Source organism: Protopterus annectens, chromosome 4.part1 (assembly GCF_019279795.1).
Source record: "Protopterus annectens isolate FY-2018-M chromosome 4.part1, PAN1.0, whole genome shotgun sequence".
NCBI lineage: Eukaryota > Metazoa > Chordata > Ceratodontiformes > Protopteridae > Protopterus > Protopterus annectens.
In genome coordinates, this window is record NC_056734.1 from 374,432,259 (window position 1) to 374,448,391 (window position 16,133).

Below are 16,133 nucleotides of genomic sequence, written 5' to 3' on the forward strand. Positions count from 1 at the left end.
CTTCGGGCGTCTGGATTTGCCCCTTTGAGCTCTGACACAGGAAAGGACCAATTTTTTGTAGGCCAGTGTCTACTGAATCTTGGTGGCTGCACTTGTAAGAAGTCCTTAACAGTTTGCATAGACTTAGCTTTGTCTTCCATTTTCTTTAAAACCTCTTCTGCCTTAATACCAAACAGAGAGTCATGCTGTAAAGGTGCATCTAGCAATTTAGCTTTAAGATGATTAGGCAAATGTTGTTCCTTTAATCCAAGCATGCCTCCTAATCACAGATCCAGTAACTGCAGCCCTGCAGGAGGCCTCTAAAGAATCAAAACCACATTGCAAAGTAAGCTTTCCAACTTGTTCAGCTGCATGCAATAATTCCTGCAATTCTTTATTTTCTGCACATTCTGAAATCATTTTCTGTTTCAGCAATCCGAAAACATGTTGTTGGTACTTAAGCATATGAAATTGACAGTTTAAGGCCCTGATTGCCAAGGGTTGCAGATGTATAAACCTTGTTTCCCCATCTGTCTAGTGCCCTTGAATCTCTGTCAGAGGGGGTAGGATTTTTTTTGCTGTTGAGGACTTAACTCCCTTTGGACCCAGTGAAATAGTTTCTGGATAAGCAGCAGGGTTTCTAAATAAAAAACGTATGCGAGTCAGGGACCCTGTAATATCTGTCAGGCTTACTGGGAGCCGGAGGTAGAGTCAGGGGTCAGGCTCGACTCCGAAACACATCATCCACAATGTCTAAAATAGGGGGAGTGGCTAAAGGCTTGAGCTGAGGGAGAAGGAAATCAGAGCCTCTTTTTTGATTGAGAAGTCTTGACTCTCCCAGTGAAAATGCTCCCTCAAAGTATGCAAGGTTTCTTCAAATGAATAATCCTCAGGAGATGCAGATGGAATAGACTCCTCAGCATCAGAATCCTCATAGGGAGGTAAAGATAATTCCTTATCAGAAGAGGAATTATAAGAAATAGAAACCTGAGCTGAAGATTCATTATCAGTGTCTTGCCTAGGCCTCTTATCTGGAGGGGGATGGGTACCCCTGATCAACGTAATAAGGTCTTCAGCCATTTTGATCATCTTTTTTTAGGCATAGAGGCCTGTGCACGTGGCTCAGGTTTCAGTTTTTTGGTTTTAGAAGTTGCTTTTGTCTTTGACTTTGCAGCTGTGTTTGATATACAAATGTTGAGGTCTGAATACACCCTCAGAAGCCGGTGACTGCTCAGCGGCTCCGGACCCATCCGAGGGAGATGCATCTATCGGTCAAATACCTTGAGAATCTTGCGGCATGCTGGACTCCACATGGGTGTCGGTAGAGGCCTGCGACTTGAAGGTAACGGGCATCCGGGGCTGCGAAAGTGCCCCACCGAGTACCGGCGAACGGCTTAGGGGAAGCTTAGTCATCTGTTTTGGATCTCGACTGCCTTTCTCTGTCCTTTCTTTGCGTTTTTTATGTACTCCGGTAGTCTGATTGCTATCAGACGACATTTCTGGGTAGTTAAATCGGTTTCCAAAATATTTTGAAGCAAAAATATACAGACGCTTGATAGTGCGATGGTTAAATCTAGCACAAAACAGACAGCCAGGCACGTTGTGATCAGGGCCTACGCAAGGAATACAGTATAAATGGAAATCCTTATGAGATTATTTGCTTCCCACAAGTAATACAATTAACTTTCTGACATCGGTAAAAAGCAAGAAAAAAAAAAAAAGTTTCCCCAACGGGGTACATGGCTTTAGTGAAGACTTTGGTTCTGAAACTCAAACTCTAATATTTAAGTAGTCGGCCGTCCGGCACTTGCGAAATACTTCTACTTCGGACACCGCGTGGCAAGAATGACTAAAGAAAATGGCGTCGGCTGCATGTTTTACACCCCTGACGTCATGGAAGAGAAGACAGCAAACGATGCAGGACCCAAGACTTTGGAATTCAGGCCGACTGAGGGCAACCTGCCAGCAGATTACCCAAATGTAATGACTGCAACAGTGAAACATGAACATCTGGGGTCTGGTGACTAGTTGAGAGAAGCAGGCTGTCAGAAAAGCTTGCTTTTCTGGTGCAAGGAATGCCATCTGGGATGCTGTGTCCAGGCTTGCTCACAGGAATATAATCCTTTGGGTGGGTACCTGTTTGGATTTTTTTTTTTGGTTAATTGTGTAACCTAGGGAGGCTAGTAGTAACTTTACAAAGGCCAGGTGCTTGAGCAGCTTTTCCTGGCGGTCTGCCTGAATTAGTATAGGTAAATCTGGATATTCCTTTGTCTGCAAAAGGCAATGGCCAGAGCCAGACATTTTGTGAAAACTCTGGGAGCAGTAGATAATCCAAACTGAAGTGTCAAGTACTGAAAGTGTAGGGATCCTGCCATGAAATTGAGATATTTCCTGCATGATTCCCTGATAGTAATGTGGAGGTAGGCCTCTTTTAGGTCTAGGGTGGCTAGCCAAGCATCCTTGGAGAGCATGGGTAGCAGCTGCTGGAGGTTGAGCATTTTGAATTTTGGTATCACCAGGAAGGTGTTTAGAATGAACAGATAGAGGATGAGGTGCCAGGTGCCCTCTTTTCTGGGTACCAGAAAAAGTCTGGAGTAGAAACCTTGGCCTTTCTGTTCTGCAGAAACGTGCTCTATTGCCCCCAGACAGCAGGGAAAGGACTTGCTTTTGCACCTCTGCCCACTGATTTGGAGGAAGATCTAAGGAACCCTTTTGGAGTTCGAATGGTGTGGAAAGAAAATTTGTATCCCTGGACACTATGTTGAGAACCCAGCGGGCTTTGGTAATGGTGGCCCAGGTGCTTGCATGAAAGGAGAGTTTTCCTCCTAGGGGTAAGTGAAGGTGGGCTGAGGGGAGGGGGTGGGGGAGGAGATTCATTGTGAGTTCTTACCATAAGGGGGTGGCTTAGAACTCAGTTTTTGAAGTGGAAGTCCACTGTTTAGATAGTACAGTTGTGTACACCTACCATAAATGTAGATGTTAGAGTGTCTTCACTGTTGCAGTCATGACTGTAGGGTTCTCCCCCTGCTGGCAGGCAGACCTCGGTCGGCCAGAATCCCAAAGTCTGGGTCCGGCGTCGGCTGTTCATCCATGCTCCCTGACGTCAGCACGCCAGGAGTACAAAGCTGACAGCCGACGCCATCTTCTCCAGTTTTTCTTGCCCCAGATGTCAGGAGTCCCAAAACGAAAAAGGTCCCATAACTATTGCAAATACACCTCAGAAGAATGGTGAAAAAGGGAAATACACAAAAGTAAAAATAAGAGGGGACAGGAGGGAGGGAAACCCAGACTGCAACAGTGAAGACACTCTAACATCTACATTTATGGTAGGTGTACACAACTGTACTATGTTAATCGTGTTTCACTGTTGCAGTCATGACTGTAGGGTAGAATCCCAAAGCTGAAAGAAAGGGAGGTGGTCAAAGAGGAAGGGGCGGCTAAAAGGCCCTGCAAGACTGCAGAGGCAAAGCCTGCCCTAGACGTAGAGTAGAGAGGTAGATTGTAGTGTTTAGAAAAAGTATGCAGTGAACTCCAAGTTGCAGCTTCCAAAATGTCCTTGGTAGGAACTCCCCTGAGGAAGGCCGCAGAAGTGGCAGCAGCTCTGGTGGAATGAGTCCGTATACTCCCTGGGATTTGCTTTCCCATGGTAAGAACAAAATCTGATTCCATGAGCAATCCATTTAGAAATGGTCCGTTTTGAAATGGCTTTACCTTGGGAACTTGAAGCATAAGAAAAACAATTTTTCTGATTTTCTGATGTCCTTGGTTCTGTTCAGGTAAAAACGCAGTTGTCTGTGTACATCCAAGGAATGTAAAATCCTTTCCCCTTTATTTTGAGGAGTGGGGAAAAAGGTAGGCAAGTGGATAGTTTGATTTAAAGCCACTTTGGAAACCACCTTAGGCAGGAAGGTAGGATTATTCCTCAAAGATACCCTGTCTTGATGAAAAATAATATAAGGTTCCACAGCCATAAGAGCTTGTAACTCTGAAACTCTCCTGGCAGAGGTTAGGGCCAACAGGATAGCTGTCTTACAAGATAAAAACTTGGGAGTCAGAAGAGGCAGCAGGCTCAGAAGGAGGCAAGGTTAGTTTTTCCAAAACATAGTTGAGATCCCATGCAGGAATGGGAGGAGATCTAGGAGGTCTTAAGTTCTTAGCTCCTCTGAGAAACTGTCTCATGAACTGGTGGGAAAAGATGGGAGGGTCTGTATTATAATGAGCAGAAATAGCAGAGGCATGTATCGTAATGGAAGAGAAAGAGAGACCCTTATGTAAGAGATCTGTAAAGTAAAATTAAAGTAATGTTAGGAAGAAGAGGATCAGAATCCTGAGCCTGCATCCAGGAACAAAATCTTTTCCATTTTCCTGCATAAGATTTTCTAGTGCTAGGACGTCTGGCTTCTAAAATGACATCCATAACCTGCTTGGGTAGTAAAGAAGAAATCAAAAGCCCTGGATTAACCAGGCCGCCAGGCTGAGAGTTCTGACATGAGTGTGTAGAACCTGACCCAGATGTTGGGACAAAAGGTTCGGAGACTGAGGTAAAACCCAAGGGGGCTCCAGGCATAGGTGTTTTTTTTAGAGTTGGATACCAAAACTGCCGAGGCCAATTTGGAGCCAGCAAGATTATCATCTTGGGTTTGTCCTGTTTTATCTTCAATAAAACCCGTGGAAGAAGAGGAAGAGGCGGAAAGGCATATCCCAGAGAGGTTCCTCCAACTGAATGACAGGGCGTCCACTTTCCAAGCTTCTCTGTGGAAAGTCCTGGTGCAAAAATTCTGTAGTTGATGATTGAGATGGGATGCAAAGAGGTCTATGTGAGAACATCCCCAGACTGCTGTTATCATCCTGAATATTTTGGTGTCCAGCATCCACTCGTGTGGATCCGAAAGGTTTCTGCTCAGACTGTCTGCCAGGAAGTTTTGTTTCCCTGGTAGAAACTGAGCTGGAAGATCCAGATTGCACGCTAGAGCTGTGTTCCATAGATCCATGGCTAGTCTGCAAAGGGGGTAGGAATGAGATCCTGCTTGTTTATGTACCACATAACTGTGGTGTTGTCTGTCCGTATTAGCAGTTGTCCTGGTTGTAAAAGATTCTTGAAGGCCAATAGAGCTTTCTGAACGGCTAACATTTCCTTTAAATTGATATGCAGGTGCTTCTGATCCTTTGTCCAAAGGCCCTGCAAACAATTGCCCTGAAAATGGGCTCCCCAAGCATAATCAGAGGCGTCCGTAGTTAGAATCGTATGGGCAGGAGGCAGACTGAAGGGTTTCCCTTGGTTTAGAGCACATGCCCTGGACCACCAAAGAAATTCCTTTTGAAGGCAAGGAAGGACGGAGATCAGTATGTCTAAACTGTGGCAATGCTGAGACCATACATTTTTAGGTACCATTGTATTTTCCTCATGTGTAGTCTTGCATATGGTACGAGAAAGATGCAGGAGGCCATGTAACCCAAAGCCTGCAGGAATTTCCTTGCAGATAGTTGAGTTAGAGTTGCCAAGGTTCTGAAAGTTGAAGCCAGCTGTAATTGTTTTTCGGATGTCAGAAATGCCATTTGGGTTGTGGAGTTTAGAAGTGCACCCAGAAAAGTTCTGTTGTGATGGTGTCAAATTTTACTTTTTTAATGCTTACAGAGAATCCCAGGAACTTGAGGAGGCTCTGTACAAATTCTAGATGCTGGAGTAAGACATCCTTGCTGTCTGCCTGAATTAGACAATCGTCCAGATAAGGGTAAATTTGAACTCCCTTGAGTCTGCAGTAAGCTACTACTGGAGCCAGGCATTTGGTGAAGACCCTGGGCGCAGTAGATAATCCAAAGGGCAGCGCAGAGAATTGAAAGTGCCTCGATCCGGCCTTGAACCGGAGGTATTTTCTGCGATCCTGCCTGATGGGAATGTGTAAATATGCCTCCTTTAAATCCAAAGTTACCGTCCATGCATCTTTGGACAGCATTGGAAGTAGCTGCTGTAGAGTAAGCATCTTGAATTTTGGAATCTCTAGAAAGTTGTTCAAGACCGACAGATCCAGAATGGGTCTCCATGAGTTTTGCTTCCTTGGGACTAGAAAGAGCCTTGAGTAAAAACCTTTTCCCATCTCTGAAAGAGGAACCAGTTCTATGGCATTCATAGCCAAAAGAGCTTCCACCTGGTTTAAGGCCTCCGTCCATTGATGTTTCGGAAGGTCTGGCCATCCGCTTGGCCTTGGCAAGATATAAAAATGGAATTTGTAACCTCTTAAAACCACATCCAAAACCCATTTGTCTTGGGTTATTTGAGTCCAATTTTGATAGAAGAGAGTTTTCCTCTGAGAGGGGCTTCCAGGCAAGAAGTTCCTGTAGCCCAACAGAGGGAGTCATTGAGTTTGTTTCCTTTGAGACTGTGACCTGTCCTCTCCTCCCCTAGGGGTGGAAGCAGTCCACTGTCTTGGTCTATAAACAGCTCGTGTTTGAGGCCTCCCTCTGGAGCGTCTATCTACCCCTGAGGCCTGTCTGAAGTGGGAAAGGACCAATTTTTGAAGGCCAATTCCTGCTAAATCTAGGTGGCTGTACTTGTAAGAAATCTTTAACTGTTTGCATGGATTTTGCCTTATCCTCCATCTTTTCAGCTTTTGATCCAAACAAAACATTATGCTGAACAGGAGCATCCAATAATTTAGCCTTTACTTGTTCAGGTAAATTTTGTTCCTTTAGCCATGCATGCCTTCCAATGACTGCGCCAGAGGCCGCAGCCCTACAAGAAGCGTCCAAGGCATCAAAACCACAGTGTAAACCATGCTTCCCAACCTGTTCAGTGGCATGCAATAAGTCATGTAATTCCTTATCATCTGCACAGGCAGAAATGGAAGTAAGCCTTTGTTTTAAGACGGACAACAGAAATTGCTGGTATTTAAGCATATGAAACTGACAGTTTAAAGCCCTAATGGACAAAGTAGCAGAAGTGTACACCTTTTTGCCCCATCTTTCTAAGGATCGAGAATACTTATCAGTAGGAATGGGATTTTTGGCAGAAGCGGCCTAACTCCCTTAGGACCCTGAGAAATGGTTTCAGGGTCAGCAGAAGGGTTCTTGTATAAAAACTGATGGGAATCAGGAACCCTGTAATATCTATCAGGCTTAACAGGGGCAGGAGGAAAAGAATCAGGGGTTAAGTTAGCCATCATCCACAATATCCAAAACAGGAGGAATAGCCAGGGGTCTATGTTGGGGAAGAAGAAGAAGAAAATCCCTCAGTCTTTTCTTGGATTCCGAATACTCCTGTCCTTCCCAGTGGAAATGTTCCCTCATTTCATGCAAAGTTTCCCCAAAAGAGAAATCCTCAGGGGGAGAAGCTGAAGGAATGGATTCTTCAGCATCAGAATCCTCTTAAGGAGGAAAAGAAGAATATTCCTGAGCAGAAGAAACTGAGGAAACGGAAGCCTGATCAGAGGAATCATAATAAACATCCTGCCTTGGCCTTTTGTCTGGACGGGGATGTGAACCCCTAATCCTAGTAAGTAAATCCTCCGCCATCTTGAGTAACTGTTTCTGTGACTTGGGAACCGGTCCAAGAGGCCTGTGTTGAAGTCTTTGATTTAGAAGGAGTCTTTGCCTTTGTCTTTGGCTTTGTCTTTATTAGTAGCCGAGTAGGCCTGAAAACCCCTTCGGAAGTCGGTACCTGCACAGCGGCTCTGGACCCATCCGATGGAGCATTGTCCAAAGGTCCTGCAACAGAAATATTCAAAGGCCTGGTTGGCTCCTCATGAGAGTCCGTTTCGGCCGTCTGTTCTGAAATGGCCGACGGGCTGCAAAAGCGCCTCACTGACGACGGCCGAACCTGAAGCTGGCTCCGCTTGTGCGCTATCATCAGATTTGGACCTCGGAAGCCTGTCTTTATCCTTGCAACATTTGTGAACTCCGGTAGTCGGGACCGTATCAGACGACATTTTGTAGTTAAAGCGCCTACCGAAGTAATGAAAAGCAAAATCGTACCTTCGCTGAATTGTACGTCGATTGAATCTAGCACAAAACCGACAACTAGCTACGTCGTGGTCAGGGCCTAAGCAAGGAATACAGTAAGAATGAAAATCCTTATGAGGTATTTGCTTCCCACATGAAATACAATTATTAACTTTTTCTGACATCGGAGTGGAGCAAGAAAAAAGTTTCCCCAACGGGGTACTTGGCTTTGAGTGGAGAAGAAAGTCTTCGGACCGAAGTATATCAGAAAAAATTCAAGAGTCAGCTGACCGGCACTTGCTAACTGCTATCACCGCACGGCAAGAAAGACTGGAGAAAATGGCGTCGGCTGTCAGCTTTGTACTCCTGGCGCGCTGACATCAGGGAGCATGGATGAACAGCAGACGCCGGACCCAGACTTTGGGATTCTGGCCGACAGAGGGCTGCCTGCCGGCAGGGGAGAACCCTACAGTCATGACTGCAACACTGAAACACGATGAACATCTCTGCATTTCCTGTGGCTGCTGTCGGGGGGGGGGGGGTCTGCTTCCACAGGGTCTGGGCTGAACTGACCTGGTGGGAGCAGGAAAGATCCATTGCTTGGAGGAGCAATGCTTGCTGAACCTGGGTGGCTGGACCTGTAAGAAATCCTTAATCTCTTTCTTTTGGAAGGGGTAGCTTGGCTTCCCCTGATCAGCATAAGCTCTTCCACCATTTTAAAAATTTGAGACCGAGGCAAGGAATCAGGTGCCTGAGATTAGGTCATCGGTTTCTTCGGTGTGGTTCGTACCCTAGGCCTAAGAAAGTCAGTAGTTTTCGAAAGAACGGTAGACGTGAATGTAGTCCGTCAAGAATCAGTAGTGTGAAGGATTTCCTCGGAAGCCGGTGGCTGCTCAGCAGCTCTGGACCCATCCAAGCAAGAGACAACCGCAGGATCCTTAGTCAAAGAAGAGTTTTGCGGCATACCAGACTCCAAAAGGGTCTTGGTAGCGGCCTGCGAATCTACAGAAGCGGGCATCAGGGGCTGCGAAAGCACCTCACTGAGGACCAGAGAACTGATTACTAGCTTAACAGAAGCGTAGTCAGTAAGTTTGGACCTGTGCAGTCTCTGTCTTTATCTTTACGTTTTTTTCAGAAAATCGAAAATATCTAGCTACAATAAGGGCCCGACGACATACAGTTCTGGCGTTGAACAAAGCACAAAAGTGACAGCTGGGGATATCATGGTCTGGGCCTAAGCAAGTGACTCAGTAAGAATGAAAGTCTCGGTGTGGTATTTGCTTTCCACAGGCAAGACAATTGTTAACTTTTTCTGACATTGGATAGTGCAAGAAAAAAAAAAAAAAAAGATTCCCAATGGGGTACTTACCTTTAGAAGACTTCAGTTCGGAAGATGAAACTCAGGTAACGGCCGACCTGCACTCATGCAACTGCTTCGGGCTCCGTGGCAAGGCAGGCGGATGTAATGGCGTCAGCTGCCTTACTTTATACTACTGATGACCTGATGTTAGTCCTGAAGCAACAGAAGCAGAAATACTAAGCCTCTGGTATTTGGGTCGGCTGAGGGCTACCCTGGCAGGGATAACCCAAATGTGATGACTGCAACACTGAAACATGAAGAACATCTGCCCCCTCAACCCAATCTGGGAGGAGTCTGTAGTCACTATGGCCTTGGGAAGAACAAAGGGACGACCCACTTGTACAGGATTGCAGTGTACCCACCATAAAAGAATTCTTGCAAGCCTGTGCTATTTTGATCCGACTGAACAGTTGATGGAAAATGGACCACTGAGTTGGGTGTCCACTGAAGAATTCTCATATGGTACCTTGCCAACGGAATTTGGAAAATTGCCACTGACATGGATCCCAAGGCCTGGAGAATCAGTCAAGCTGAAAGAAGAATTTAGAATTACCTTTCTGACCTGGAACTGAACAGTTTGAACTCTGGACATAGGGATAGAGGCTGTTTGCTTTGCTTAACACAGTTAGTCAAATATGAATTCCAATATCTGCACTGGTATGAGATGAGATTTGTTGCAATTGGTTTCTAAGTGGAGCACGTAGTCTTGAACTTTAATCAGGTGATGCCTAGCCTAAGCAGTTATGAGTCAGTCATCCAAATATGTAAACACCCTGAATCCCTACAGTCTCAAGTGAGTGCCACTACTATCATATACTTGGTAAAACACCCTGGGGGGAGGTGGTGAGACCATAGGGCAGAGCTCTCATTTGGTAATGACTGGCCCCCAGCCAAAGCATAGATATCTCTTGGACCAATCTGTTCATTTTTATGTGATGGTATGCATCCTAAAGATCTATACAGTCATCCTTGTGCAGAAAAAGGCAAGAGAGACTGAACCGTAGCCAACTGGAAATTTGTGTACTGAGCTAACTGACTCAGACTGCACAGAACCAAAATTAGTCACTAGTCCCCCATTTTCTTTGGCTCTAAAAAGAATATGGAGTAAGTTCTGGACTATCTGGTCTGGGGGGGGGGGGTCTTGGATGACCCTTTCTAGCAGCTTGCTTATTTCTGTTGCTGCTATTTCCTCTCTGATTGGATGGAACATTGGGGAGTCCGTTTACTACTAGCAGGGGTGGATGGGAAAATGGTATTCTATAACCTCGAGATATCCTCTGCACCCATGCATCTCTTGTCATTTCTAGCCAGACTCCCTGGTGTAGGGATAAAAATCACCCCCCCCCCCCCAACTACCTCTAGAGGAGGACAGCCATGCGTCCTTTCAGGAGTACGGATAGGATCCATCAGAGAATGTATCCCTAGATCCCTGGTCATGGGAACCACTTTATTAAACAAGAGTAAGCGCTTTCGCGATCTAAGTCAGCTGATTTAATAAAGTGGTGTGAAACTGCAAGTGAACCGTTTCCTACCTAGACTACTACATCTCAGTTACAACTTTTGGTTTTATAAAGGGCCCTACTGTGAAGCTGCAAGTGATTTATTTCCTGACGTGGATTATTCCATTTTTATCTTCAGCTGTGGTCTAACCATTGGTCTTGTCATTTTTTTTTTTTTTTTTTTTTTGACTCTCAGCTTAATGTTACCAAATTTAAAAAACCCAGTACCTTTATTCATCGACCTCATCCTATGGTAGAAGCACTTCTCTGTGTGAGAAAAAGTTTAGGGATTTGTTTAGAGTGAGTATCAAACCTCTTTTTCAAACATGTCACCAGATGATTCTCTCTACTTGAGTTAAAGAACATGCACTCAATAGATGTTAGGCTTGCAGATAAAGGTGGCAGTATTGTACTTGACAAAGATTTGTATTAAACACAAATGAGAAAATTTTATGATGAAATTACTAGTTCCTAGAACTACTGTCACAGGAATTATGGAAAAAGTTTATTTTATGTTTGACTTACTCATGAGAGGTTTCATTTCTGAGAGTTTATTTTAATGTTGAGCACCCCCTTATTACTATGATTTATGGGCTTCCTAAAATACATAAGAACTTGGGAGTGCCCACCCATGAGACCTATTGTTTCTGGTAAGGGTTGGAACACAGAGCCCCTATCAATTTTTGGAGAAAAAAATTACATCCACTTCTAGATGAATGTGACAGTCCTAAAAGACACCAAGTCCTTTCTATCTAAAAACTGTTTGATAAAGTATCTACATTGTCTAAAGATTGTTTGTTACTCGACACAGAATCACTATTTACAGCGATTCAACGATTGGCGAGTAGAGAACGTCAGAGCTTTTTTGAATGACAGGAGCCGTTTTACAAATGAGAAAGTGAATTTGCTCTGTACATTGCTTGAGCTTGTACTGGAGAATGTTTGTTAGAGAATGAGTTCTACTTACAGAAGGTTGATGTGGCTATGAGCACAGCCTGTGCCAATAGCTATGCCAACCTTGCATTAGTGCAATGGGAGAAATGCTGTCAGTTACATAACTATTACGAAAAGAACAAAGTTTGGTACATGCACTTTGTAGACTATAAGTTTCTGCTTTGGCTTGCCTCGTCAGAACTTTTGAATGAATTTATCAACTACTTGCATGGTTCTACTGTTTAAGATTTACCTTTACATATTCCGCTGTAGAAGTGGAGTTCTTGGATGTTAAGATCAACAAAAGGAGACCTAATCAGTATGAATACCAGTGTCTACAAAAAAACCACTAGGGAGAACTTCCTGCACAAAAATAGTATGCATCCCAAGCATGTCACTCAATGTTTTAAAAGGGCAGATTCACAGAGGAATGAGATAGCACAACAATAACATTCAGTTGGGTTTAGCACATGACACTCGAGTGACTTTTTAGATAGAGGCTACAAAGAGGCAGAGATTGATTCACAAATTAATGCTGCATGGGAAGAAAGGGAAGGAAATGTAGAGCCTATTTTGGCAACCATACCCCACCTGATGCTCCACAAGCAGCCGTAACTGTGAGATACTTTTAGAGTCTCTCGTCCTTACTCTAGTGACATTAATAAATAGTGAGGTCATTAAACAGAATTGGAATATCCTACACACAATAGATGAAATGAAAGGGACTACAGACAGCACACTACATTTTGCATTTAAAAACAGTAAGTCCTTGAAGAAATATTTTGTGCTATAAATCACAACTCTGTATCAAAGGGCCTCAGTCTACTAGGCATGGGACTTTTTCCTGTAGATCATGTTCAGCCTGTAAGTATATACTTAACGGGCTCAACCTACACATATCCTCACGTTTAAAATAGTTTGATTTTAAAGTTATGCTGACTGCAGAACTCTAATATTGTCTATTTTGCAAGCTGCCAAGTCTGTCATGCCTTCTACATAGGCAAAACAGACCACTGGAGGACAGGATTCTCGAACACTACAGGGACATTAGGAACCAGAAAGACACAAATGGCTTAGCACAAAACATTGGTTTGCATGGCTCAGAACACACTTAAGTCATTTGTACTCCAGGTTTTGGACATTGGCATTAGAGGGGGTGATGCATCTAATAAAACAAAAAGGGCTGATCAGAAATGGATCTTGCTCTTGAATGCAGAGAAACTTCCTGGTTTAAATGGAGTTTCTAGCCTTAAACCATTCTTGAAAGTACACCCACTTAAACATTAATGTTGTTTTTAAACTCTGAATAAAACACAAGTGTTTCTCTTGTATTTTCACACACAAAAAAAATTAATGTGAAGTAGTAAATCCGTCCTCAATGGACCATAGTTGTAGAAAACTTGGAACAATCCAAAACAAGACTACGTTAAAATCAGTTCAAATAGATGAATCAATTCAAATAGGTAAGCGCTTTCGTCTGTAATACAACAGACTTTTTCAAAACCGAAGTTGCAATGTCATTTCCTTCCTTAAATACTATTGTATTTCCTGTATCAATTAATAAAAGCAACAGTGTGTCACAAATAAAATTATTCTTAAAAACAACTGTTTGTCAATACACCAGGTGTTTTTTCTTTAAAAATAAGTAGACGTAAATGTTATACAAAATTCTAGCCCTTTGCTTTAAAATGGGCAACAAGGATAAGTGATCGTTAATACCAGGGGGTTCAGTGGCATTCAGTGCAAGTTGACACTCCTACTCCTTCGATTCAATTTCATTCCCACAGTCACCCCCCTCCTCACATTTTACCTAACTATATCCAGTATACAGAATTTAAAACCAAGAAAATTGGGACAAATTTGTGAGTGTTTGAAAAGGGCATTATTCTTATTTGTGTTTCAATGGCATACAGTGTGTTTCAATGGCATACAGGTGTTCGTAAATTCTCTTCCTAAGGGATCTTTCCATCTTCCCTATGTAAAAATGGTTACAGCCCTGACAAACACCAATATAAACCAGCCCAGTCATCTGAGTTACCGTATAACAATTTCACCTTCTGTGGCGGATCACCCAACCGAATTTCCACACTTTCAAGAATAAAGGAACACTGTTTATATCTACCACATTTCCCGGTCCCTGTCCGATGTCCTGTGTGTAGTCACGGGTGCTCAAGTAAAAATTTTACATTCTTACCCACCCTACTGGTGAAAAGCGAACCATTACCCAGCGAGTTTGTAAGACTGTCGTTCCCTTCCACAATAACCCAATTTTTGGAAAGGATACCCTGAACTTTCCTCCCAAAAGAACCAAATTCCAACACCATGGAGTTGGAAAACAGACCATTTGCCCCCTCTGGTGTATTGGTAAAAGAATGTTATTGACCCAGTAACAGGGTATGTCTAGTCCCCCATCCATCCAACACCTCTCTCCAAAGGTACAAAACCCAATCTTCGGGGTAGCCTCTACTCACAAAACGTGGGAAAGTTATGCCAATGCTTTTTTAAAAAAAGTTTAGTTGAGCACATCCTTGCACCCCTAATCATTTGCCCGCAAACCAAATTCTTTTTAATATAAAAAGGGTGTCGACTCAAACCTCAGAAAACTGTTAGAATATATGGGTTTACAATAATCTGTCGAGACAAATGAGTTCAATTCAACATCCTTGGTCAAGCAAATGCCCAAGTAATTAGAGTGAGAATTGTATGTGTGGGTAAATTGAAAATAATCACAAATGCTGTTTATGTACCCAAAAAATTCATTAACAATATACAAATCCCCTTTCCAAAGAATGATCATCATCCAAACAGCGTTAAGTACAATAACCAGCGCTCTGCATATTTCATTCCAAAGATGCATCTCTTTTCCCACATAGTAATTACCAAGTTGGCAAATATCGGGGCGCAGCTTGACCCCATTGCTACCCCTCTCAATTGTTTGTAAAATTAGTCCTCAAAAACAAAGTAGTTATTTAAAATACATTCCATAGCTTCCATCACAAAACTAATCATACTAGGATTCAACTTGCTATATTCCAATAAGGCTTCATGGAAAGGTTCCATACCCATGTCATGAGGAATGGAGCCAAAAAGATCCACTACATCAATGCTTGAGAAACCAGAGGTTTCCTCAAAAAATTCATGTTTGACCTTGGACAAAAAAAATCCCACGAGTCGTTTAAAACATAGTTGATACTTTTTAAAAAAAAGTGTTTTTTTTTTACACAACCTATCAATAAAAACTCCCAAAGAATGTGTGGAACTATTCTGTGCTGCCACAATGAGTCTATAAGGAGGGTGTTGAATGTCCTTGTGCACCTTCAGGATGCCACAGACTATCAGAATGTAGGGAAATTTGGTCTGCAGGAAGTTAAAAAGCTCTTCATTGATAACACCCTGGAGTAGACTATCCTCCAGGAACCATTGTACTCTTCTGTGCAAAATATTTACCTCGTTAACAGAAGCAACCGGGTACTTCAGTATCTTTTAGTACACTTGTAATACCGTTCTTATAATCCATGGATTCTACCAGTACTACCCCACCCCCTTTTGTCCAGCTTCATAACCCGTAAAACATTTGTCTCTCTCAAGGAGTTTAAAAGTAACATCTCTTCCCTCGTTAAATAATAAAAATAATCCTTGTAATTATAAAACTCTTGGAAAATCTCCCTGGTACAAACTATCAAAATGAGCCAGAAACGAATTCAATGGGGGGATTAAAAAGACTTTTTTCTTAAATCTATTAGCTAAAATCATGTGCTCATCGTCCCTTTCCTGAAAAAGCATTTGAAGATTTAATTTTCAAATGTACAATTTAAACTCAGTGATCACTTGAGAAATCCTCGGTTTTTTGGATGGCACAAATTTAAACCCTTTCTCAAATAGGGAAAAATGTGTTGCTGTAATCGGTTGTTCAGTATAACTATATATACTAAAACCATTCAAGCTGTAAACTTTCCCTGACTGGTCTATCCTGATCTAATTCCCAATCTCAGCTTCCCCTTAGTATCTGTTGTTGTTCCTGTTGCTCCAAAAAGTTTTGACCCCTCTGTGGCCTCCCACGGGGTGTCCGAGGACCCCCTAAAAAAGGTCTGCCAAGATCTCTATTCTGGATCCTTTCAGATCTTCTTAATGGGGGGTAGTCATGATCAAACACCTCATCACTTTCACCATTATACCCACTGTTGAGCTCTTCACCATTGGTATTTCTCGTGTCGTGGCTTCCTAAACCCAAATCATTGTTTGGGTTCACTTCAGTAACCATTTCCACTCCTTCCCCACAATAACTTCTGGGGAGCACATATGCTTCCTTGTCGATATTCTGACTCATCCCTTTTTAATTTTTTCTGTTTTCTAATAGCATTGTCTTTCACCTGCTGTTCAATTTTGTTAAAAACATTATCGTATTTTAACTCAAAATTTAAAAAATT

The 16,133-nt window shown here is 42.9% G+C and overlaps 1 protein-coding gene across 1 annotated transcript in view; it reads right to left on the reverse strand.

Annotated features, from left to right (window-relative positions):
- AP2M1 (adaptor related protein complex 2 subunit mu 1) overlaps positions 1-16,133 on the reverse strand; it is a 1,300,958-nt gene that overhangs the window by 1,189,702 nt on the left and 95,123 nt on the right. The window contains exon 5 of the mRNA XM_044070763.1: positions 15,965-16,115. Within this exon, the coding sequence (XP_043926698.1) occupies positions 15,965-16,115 (151 nt within the window). The remainder of the gene's footprint in view (positions 1-15,964; positions 16,116-16,133) is intronic.